Source organism: Columba livia, chromosome 17, assembly GCF_036013475.1.
Source record: "Columba livia isolate bColLiv1 breed racing homer chromosome 17, bColLiv1.pat.W.v2, whole genome shotgun sequence".
Taxonomy (NCBI): domain Eukaryota; kingdom Metazoa; phylum Chordata; class Aves; order Columbiformes; family Columbidae; genus Columba; species Columba livia.
This window is the reverse complement of record NC_088618.1, coordinates 12,324,628-12,333,484: the sequence shown is the minus strand read 5'-3', so window position 1 is coordinate 12,333,484 and position 8,857 is coordinate 12,324,628. Positions and strand designations below refer to the sequence as shown.

At 57.6% G+C, this 8,857-nt stretch overlaps 1 protein-coding gene across 2 annotated transcripts; it reads left to right on the top strand.

Annotated features, from left to right (window-relative positions):
- The first annotated feature begins 556 nt into the window (after positions 1-556).
- Positions 557-8,426, top strand: TESC (tescalcin). 2 transcript variants are annotated; one of them, XM_065033857.1, is made up of 8 exons: positions 557-715; positions 4,522-4,591; positions 6,548-6,628; positions 6,875-7,014; positions 7,355-7,416; positions 7,487-7,594; positions 8,021-8,068; positions 8,155-8,426. In XM_065033857.1, exons 1-8 carry the CDS (start codon positions 658-660, stop codon positions 8,386-8,388), a joined length of 801 nt encoding a protein of 266 aa, XP_064889929.1. In that variant the 5' UTR covers positions 557-657; the 3' UTR covers positions 8,389-8,426. The 2 variants fall into 2 exon arrangements, with proteins under 2 accessions (XP_064889929.1, XP_064889930.1); XM_065033858.1 differs by having other exon boundaries at positions 558-715; positions 8,171-8,426.
- Positions 8,427-8,857: the final 431 nt, after the last annotated feature.

The window sequence follows — 8,857 nt, the reverse complement described above, 5'->3', positions numbered from 1 at the left end:
CTCGCGTGCTGTGCTTCCTGAGCCGCCTCTCCCCAAACTGCGGCGTTATCTCCGGAACGCGTTTGCTCTTCCCTGCGCCCGTGGGAGGCTGACGTGTCACTGCCAGTGCCGGAGCCCAGTCTGGCACCGAGAGACACGGTGACAGAAACACCCACCTCTGCACCGGGCCCCGACAGACCTGCTGGGTGCTGCCTCCTCACTGGTCCTGCACCCCAGGGTCGCAGCCAGCGCCTCTGCTGGGGGTTCTTGCTTTTGAGGGGACTCTGTGTCACCCCTGGGTCTCTTCCCAGCTTCCTGGGTCCCTGTGGTCTCCAGCTGGGAGAAACTGGAGGGCTCACATGAGAACTGGGGTTCCTGCTGCAATGGGGGAGACCCCAGCCCAGGCTGGGCAGGGAGTGGGGGGACCGTGGGGCCACTCTGTGCCCATCTCCTAGGGACTGGTCCCAGCATGAGTGGGCCCGGCCAGGGGCTGCAAGTGTCACCAGCGCATGGCGGGGGGGGGCTGTTAACTCTGGAACCTAATGATGGTGCGGCGGAGCGGGTTGCTCAGGGACCCGGAGGAGCCGCGCTGCCGCCTCCTCCCTCCCCGCCGCGCCCGCCCTTATAAGCGACAGCAGCGGCGGCGGCGGCCGGTGCAGCGGCCCGGCCCGGCCCGGCATGGGCTCCGCGCACTCCGTGCCCGCCGAGATGCGGGAGTTGGCCGACAGGACCGGCTGTGAGTATCGCCCGCCGCGGGGCAGGAGCAGCCCGGCCCGGGGGCACCTTGGCCGGGCCCTGCCCGCTTTTCCCCCCGCGCCCGGAGCCCTCCTGCCCCACCGCCGCGCACCCCGCCAGGGGACACGGGCTGGCCGGCCCTGCAGGGGACATGTCACCGGGGGGGGGGTATGCAGGACATGTCAGCTGCGGGGGGCGGGGATGCAGATATGTCACCGGGGCGGGGGGGGACAGGCGTGTCACCTGGAGCTGCCGGCATGTCACCGGGGGCGGTGCGGGGGGGATGCAGGCATGTCACCGGGGATGGAGGGGTGGGGGGGAGATGTAGGAATGTCACCCGGAGGTGCTGGCATGTCACCAGGGCGGTGGGGGGGGACATGCAGCCGTGTGACCCACAGGGATGCACCCCCGGTGCCGCACACGTGTGAGCCCCAGCAGCGCTTTGCCCACCCACGCTGCCACTGCGAGAAATTGTCCCCACGTCGCTGCTGCGCCCAGGAGCCACCGGCCATGCTGGCGGGGCCGGTGCGGGTGTAACGCCCGGCGGTGCGGGGAGAAGGGGCGGGCGGGGGTTTGCAGGGGGGACGTGGCCCAGGGCTCCAAGCTGGGCTCGGTGCTGGTGGTCGTGTCCCTCCTGGGAAATGTCATCACTCCAGGGTGCCCCAGGATGTGCCCAGCGCTGGGGCACTCCCCCACGACTCCCCCAGCTGGGATGGAGGGGGGAGTGGAGGCTCTTCTCCTACCCAAGGGATGTGCTGGGCTTGGGGGCGATCCAGCCCCTTCTCCCCAACCCTATGGTCACATCGCGCTTCCTCCACTCTCGCTTCTTCTCCTCTTCCTCCCCCAGCAAGCGCTGAGCTCTGCAGCACCCGGGGTGAGCTCAGCCCTGCGCAGGCAGGAGCCGGGGAACCCAGGGTCCGAGTGTGGCAGCCCGGGGCGGGAGGAGGTTGTTTTGGGGACACCCTAACCTGGGGATCCTGCAGCACCGGTGCTGCCAGGCTGCCTGTACCAGGCACCTCCCGTGCAGATTCTGCCCACGAGCCTTTCTCCAGCACCTGCCCCACACTCGAGTGCCCCAGGAATCACTCCAGATAAGGGTTTATAGAGACAACACCCAGAAAAAGTCTCACCGAAACCAGAAGCTGGGGGTGGCGGGAGTTGCAATGACCCTGTGCCAGGACCAGCAGGACTCACAGGGCTCCCACGGCGCTGTGGCTGCTGCTGGAAAAACCTGGGGAATGCAAGTTTGCCCCAGGCTTCCAAATGTGGGCATTGCATGGAGGGCGTTGCGGTCACCCTTGGGCCTTGGGAGGGGCAGGGACAGGGCAATGGTCCCTGCAGCTCCCCAGGATGTGCCCATGGCATGTTCCTTTGCCTTCTCCCTCCCCAAAAGCAAGAGGGGAGCCCATTATTGTCTGCTCAGGACCATCAGGACCAGTTCCCGTCCTTGCTGCCACGTGCCCTATTACGAAGCAGCAGCAGTGGCGTCTTCCTGGGACAATACAATCTTTTCTGCACCCAGGCCAGTCCAGTGATGCAAAACACAGCACAGGGAGGGCAATGGGGACTGAGCACCCCCCCCAGCGCATCTCTTCCTGGGGAACATGCCTCCAAACTGCTGCAGACTGGGAAACAGCAAACCCAACACCCTTTGTTTTAAATATCCTTTTTTCCCCCTATAGCACAGGTTACCATGCTCAGACACGGGCCTGCAGCATCAGAGCGCTGGGGATGATGCTCAGTACGAGCAGCCTGTGCTGCCCTTGAGCCAGTCCTGCTGGCAGAAAAGCCTTTGCCCTTTGTGTAGGTGCGGCTTTGCTTCTTTTTTATTGGAAAGCAGCTAAGTGCTGCTGCCCTTGGCAGGACGGTGCCGTCCTCGGAGACCTGCCTGTGGCTGCAAAGACATGGGTTTGGGGAAACAGCGAGGAAGATCCCTCTTTTTTGCCTTGCAGATGGATGGGGAGCGGGGCTGGACTGACCGTGAGCATCCAGCCACTGACCCCACATTTTTGTCACGTCAGCGCCCGGGAACTATTTTTCCAAGAGATCAAAGATTTTTGGTGTGTGACCAAGTCCCAGCTGATGCTGAAGGCTTGGTGGCCCAGCTGCTCCCATGGTGACGGCCATGCTGTCACGGGAAAAAGCGAAAGGTCACTTCTCTGTGGCCAAAATTGGAAAGCAAAGACCAAAGAAAGTTTGTGTGTGTGTGAACAGCAGCAGAGCACCAGGCAGAGAGGCGTTAGGGAAAAAACATCAAATGGGTGAATTAGTGGTGTCTGTGCAGCCTGAGGGCCAGTGGGTTCAGAGGGAGGACCCCCAAAGTTGGTCCAGGGGGTTCAAATGGCCTCATCCTGCAAAGGGACCAGAGATCTGGGGCAGACACTGAGCCCCAGCAGCACAGATGGGTTTCCCAGTCCATTAACAGAGGGCTCTAACAGCTCAGCCTCACTGATCGATACCGTTTCTATTTCAAGGCTGCGAAACAGCAGAGAGAAACGGAGCAGAGGACATTATTTAAACATAATAAAAGAGAGAGAGGGAGCCAGCCAGCGAGCACGCTAGCTCAGCATTGACCTGTTGTCTTTCAGCTGCGGTGGTTAACCATTTGCAACCCCTCAATTACACTTTAACGTGATTTTATCCTTCTTCGCACCGCTGGGAAAAGCTGATGACCTGGTTGGAGCCGCCTCGAGCGCGGGGTCCAGGTGGTGCCCGCACAGACGCCACCATCCCATGTGAACAGCACTGAAAGCCGCTTCCCTGGCTCCTGGGAATTGCTACTGTCAATATTTGTACAAGAGAGTCAGGCTCTGCAAGTCTCCCGGGATTTGTAGAGCTTGGTTACAGCCTGTAGAGAGTAGCTGGGAAAAAATCAAATAGCCTGTGGCATGGGATGAAAGAGGTGAAGAGATGCTGCTGAGCCTCATGCTGTAACCTCAGCATTTTGGGGGCTCAAAGCAAAGCTGACAGGCTCTGCTTCCAGCCCAGAGCCCAGGCTGATGGTTCGGGGCTCCCCCATGTCCTGGCTTTGCTCAAGCAGCAGCTGTTTCAAAACCCAGCTTTGCTCTTTGGGTGCCGCTGCATCTCCTGCATGTTCAGCCTTTCCTCAGCCCTGGCAAGACACAGCGGGTTGTCCTCAGCTCTGGGCTTTGCTTTTTATTTGTTTAGCTTTATTTTCTGTCTCCCCCTCATGGCTGTGGCCATGGCACATTAACTTCTCAGCAGAAAGCAGCGACACCCTGGGACAGGTTGAGATGCGCTCCCAGGGCACAGCTCCTGCCCAGGCTGCCAGCCAACCCCAGATTAAACAGTCAAGCCTGTTTGCAGGGTCCGTGGATCCTAAATTGGGGGAGGTGGGATCCCGCTGTGCCGTGCTGGGCAGTCTGGGCCAGGGGGCTGGTCACAAACCAGCCCTCGCCGTCACCTTGTCACCCGCCTCGCAGCAATGGACACAGCACCCAGGGACCAGCAGGGCAGGATGGACCTTGCAAGGCTGCATAGTGCCAACAAAGGGAAATGGGGATAGGGACAACTGTGTCAAGAAGTGCCCAAGGCTGCCGGAGGGAATGCAGGAGGAAGAATGCTTTTGGCTGTCTCTGGCCAGGGTGGGCTTTGGTGTCCCCATGGAATGAGATTTGTGGCAGGTTTTGGTGCCCCCTGATCTCCTTGTGGCAGTGGGCAGGACAGGAGCCCTGCAGATGGGGTCCCCAAGGACTGTTCCCCAGGGGTATCACCCTTGTCTCCTCTCTCTTTTACCCCTGTCACCTCTTTCCAACCACATCACCTCTCTGTTTTCCCCACTGACAGTCACGTCAGAGCAGATAGAGCACCTGCACCGGCGATTCAAGCAGCTGAGCCGCGACCAGCTGACCATCCGGTATGGCGCGTCCATCTCCATCTCCATCATCTCCATCTCCATTATCTCCATCTCCATCTCCATCTCCATCTATCTCCATCTCCATCATCTCCATCTCCATCTCCATCTCCATCTCCATCTCCATCTCCATCTCCATCTCCATCTCCATCTTCATCTTCATCTCCATCTCCATCTATCTCCACCTCCATCATCTCCATATCTCCATCTCCATCATCTCATCCCCATCTTTGTGGCATTGGAACAGGCTGCCCAGGACAATGGTGGAGTCACCATCCCTGGAGGGGTTGAAAAGGTGTTTAGATGAGGTTCTCAGGGACATGGGTTAGTGCTAGAATTGGGTTATGGTTGAACTCGACGATCCTGAGGGTCTCTTCCAACCAAAATGATTCTGTGATTCCATCCCTGTCCTGCGGGGGCTGCCCAGAGCCCCCCCAGCACGTGCGTCCCCCAGGCTGGCAAAGGTGCCAGTTTGGGGAGCCGGGTCCCCAGGGTGCACCTGGTCCTGGGTCCTTCCCACCACCCCTGGCCGTGCTGAGCTGCTCTCTGCAGCCCGGCATTGCAGTTACAGTTCATAGTTTCCAGCTCAGATATCTCACCATTTTATATTGACAGAGTTTGATTAGGCTGATTAGTCTCATACCTAGCTGAATATTATAATTTCATTATAAAACCTAACCCGAAAGACTTTTAGCTTCATATGGCTCCATTGTTCTTTTTCATACGTGTATTTTCACTCCTTTTTGTGAATGCTCAGACTATAACCCTTAACAAAATAGGAATTTAGAAATACATTTTCCCGTAAAGATGTAAAATATCAAAGCTGTGAACAAATAGAGAAAAGAGATTATATGATATCTTAAATAATTTGAGTTAGTACTTAAAATTTTCACTGTAAAATTTAATTGGAGAAGGACTTTTCTATGACGGCACATAGTGACAGGACAAGGGGTGATGGCTTTAAACTGGAAGAGGGGAGATTTAGATTAGATACAAGGAAGAAATTGTTGCCCTGAGGGTGGTGAGAGCCTGGCCCAGGTTGGCCAGAGAGGTGGTGGATGAACCATCCCTGGAGACATCCCAGGCCAGGCTGGACGGGGCTCTGAGCAACCTGAGCTGGTGAAGATGTCCCTGCTCATGGCAGGGGGGGCACTGGGGGAGCTGGGAGGGTCCCTCCAACCCCAACTATTCTAAGATTGCAAATAATAGGAGGAAAAATGAGCGGCGAAGATGTAGCCTGAGAGCAGGGTTGCTCTTGCCGAATATCTTGTTTTTCTGCAGCCTTAAAATCAGTTTTGGGGAGGGAAGTGAGATGTTCCTGCTGCACTTGCCCTCTTCCCTGTCCTCAGTGTCTTTGTTCACCAAAGCCGCGGCTCAGGAAAGCTCCGGCACACCCGACCGGCGGCACCAGCCAGGCAAGGAGCCGGGGAGCCCAGCTGCCCTCTGCATCCGCCACAGCAGAGATGATTTCTTGGCTCATTTGCTTTGTAAAAAGTTGACGGCAAAACACCCAGCCCAGGCTTGACCTGGTGTCGGTGCCGCACAGCCCAGCGGCAGCGAGATGCAAAGGCAGAGGGAGCCCAGCGCACGGGGGGCAGCAGAAGCTCCTTCCCCACCTCATCCAACCCCGTGTGCCTGGGAAAACTGTCTGAAAACCGTGCAAAGAGCCCAAACATCAGCCCCAAGCTGCTGTGACCCAGAGCTCCCCAAAGGCCCATTTTAGTGGAGACAAAAATCCCTTGTAGCTCCACCAAGCACAGACTGATGCAGTAGCACAGCTTGATTTCACTCTGAATTGAGGCAAAAAGGGGTTTTCATGCAAAACCTCCTTTTTTTTACCCAGCATTCCTTTGAAATAATGGGGTCAGGGCTTCTGCTCCAGCCCTTCAGTGACTGTCACAGCATCTCCCTCCTCTGCGGCTCCCTTTACATTTTGGGATGTCTGTGTTTCCTTCGCAGCAAGGAGAATTTCGACAGCATCCCTGACCTGGAGTTCAACCCGATTAGGGCCAAAATCGTTCATGCCTTTTTCGACAAGCGGTAAGAACATCCACGGTGCTGCCGGGAGGGTCAGGGGTAATTGGTTTATCCTGCAGAAGCAGGAGGGCAAAGATCTTCTCCTTGAAGGCTGGGAGGGAGCCAGGGTAAAAATTACAGACATTAAAGCTAAGTCTTAGGGAAAAAACAGTCCTAAAGTTTTGCTAAGGGACACACTGGGCTCTGCGGGAGGTGGGGGGTGGCCGGGGGGTGTCAGGTCTCTGTCACCAGCGGCTCTGCTCTCGGCAGGAACCTGCGGCCGGAGTCAGATGGGCTGGCGGATGAGATAAACTTTGAAGACTTCCTGACCATCATGTCCTACTTCAGACCCATCGAGATGAACATGGACGAGGAGCAGCTCGATCGCTTCCGCAAAGAGAAGCTCAAATGTGAGGCTTATGCAAAGCCCAGGGATGGGGGGTGGATGGTTGATAGGACAAGGGGTGATGGTTTTAAACTAAAGAAGGGAGATTCAGGCTGGACATGAGGAAGAAATTGTTGGCCCTGAGGGTGGTGAGAGCCTGGCCCAGGTTGGCCAGAGAGGTGGTGGATGAACCATCCCTGGAGACATCCCAGGCCAGGCTGGACGGGGCTCTGAGCAACCTGAGCTGGTGAAGATGTCCCTGCTCATGGCAGGGGGGAAGCTGGGAGGGTCCCTTCAACCCAATCTATTGTATGATTCAGTGATGGGACAGGGCTCCCCTGACCCTGCCGTGTTCCTCTCCCCAGTCCTCTTCCACATGTACGACTCAGACCATGACGGGAAGATCACGCTGCAGGAGTACAGAAATGTAACGTATGGTCCCTCCTGCCCCAGCACCACCGAATTCCCGGCCCTCAGCTTGACCTGCTGCCTTTTAGGTGGTGGAGGAGCTGCTGTCGGGGAACCCCCACCTGGAGAAGGAGTCGGCACGGTCCATCGCTGACGGGGCCATGATGGAGGCGGCCAGCATCTGTGTGGGACAAATGGTGGGAGCTGGTTCCTTGCTCTACCACGGCACAGAGATACACAGATGGTATCAAAAACAGGGCTGGAAGGTGTCTGCCCTACCTGAGGCATCTTCCCCGTCCCCAGGCTGCTTTGGTTACCGATTATTTTTTTCACAGGCAGAAGCTTTCAGGGTTTTTTGGGGCGTTGTTTTCCATTATAAGAGCCAAGGAGGATAAGCAAGCAGCACCCCATAAAGCACCAGCCTCAGTACTTGGGGCTTTAGTGCTCATGAAAAAGGCAGCTCCTTGCAGCCACGGTGGCTCTGGGAACCAATTCTGGGCTGGCCATGGGGCACAGTGCCCATGGGAGATGTGTCCCACAGCCCCAGGGGACCCAGCCTTGGTGACACAGTGTCCCAAGACCCCTGAGGGCAGCTGTCACCTTCTCTCTCTTGCTGTGCACAGGGGCCGGACCAGGTGTACGAGGGCATCACCTTCGAAGACTTCCTTAAGGTTGGTGGCATCTCCGCTCGTGTCCCCAGGAGGAGGGCACCGGGTGGCCGCAGGGACCAGGGCATTCGGCCACCGGCCCCGCTCAGCCCCTTCCCCTTGCAGATGTGGCAGGGGATCGACATCGAAACCAAGATGCACGTTCGCTTCCTCAACATGGAGACCATCGCGCACTGCTACTGAGCTCCGGCCGCCTCCGGGGAGCCAGAGGAGGAGGAGGAGGTGGGGGAGGAAGAGGACTCTGCAGCAGCTCCATGTTCCTGGCACCAAGCGCTTTGTGCCTGTCCCATGGTAGGGCTGCCTTCTGCTCTCTAGAAACATAAGAGGCTTTTATCTGTAATAAAAGGTATTTCTCTTTTTACTCCTTGCTGAGAAATACTCCATCCATCCATCAGCCAAAGCCTGGCGGGGTCTCTCCCTGTGCAGAAAACCTCCACAATCCTCATGTCGACTTAAATCTGAATTTTTAGCCTCTGCCATGGGGAAGGGGCTGCCCGACTTGTGCGGGGAGCCCCCCGATCCCGTGCCATGGGGACTGTGTGCAGGCAGCGATGGGGATGCTGAGGGGCGAAGGCAGCAGCATCCACACCTGGACAGCCAGTGGCATCCCATGAGATACGCAAGCTGGTGAAGGTGGCAGCAGCACAAGGAAAAACCTCGATTTAAACCCAAACCAGGCACCTGAGCTGTGTCTGCTGGGCACGGGGAGCGGTGGGGACTGTGCTGGGGATGGGGGTTCACATCCAGCCCCACCACGGGGATGCGGGGACATGGGGACGTGGGCTCCTGGCA

What these genes read in the sequence shown, in the direction of transcription:
- TESC (XM_065033857.1), top strand. Translation starts at nt 658, where the DNA reads ATGGGCTCCGCGCACTCCGTGCCCGCCGAGATGCGGGAGTTGGCCGAC. An exon ending in CCGCAAAGAGAAGCTCAAAT is followed by an intron (nt 7,015 to 7,354) that starts GTGAGGCTTATG and finishes TCCTCTCCCCAG; the next exon opens with TCCTCTTCCACATGTACGAC. An exon ending in GCATCTGTGTGGGACAAATG is followed by an intron (nt 7,595 to 8,020) that starts GTGGGAGCTGGT and finishes TGCTGTGCACAG; the next exon opens with GGGCCGGACCAGGTGTACGA.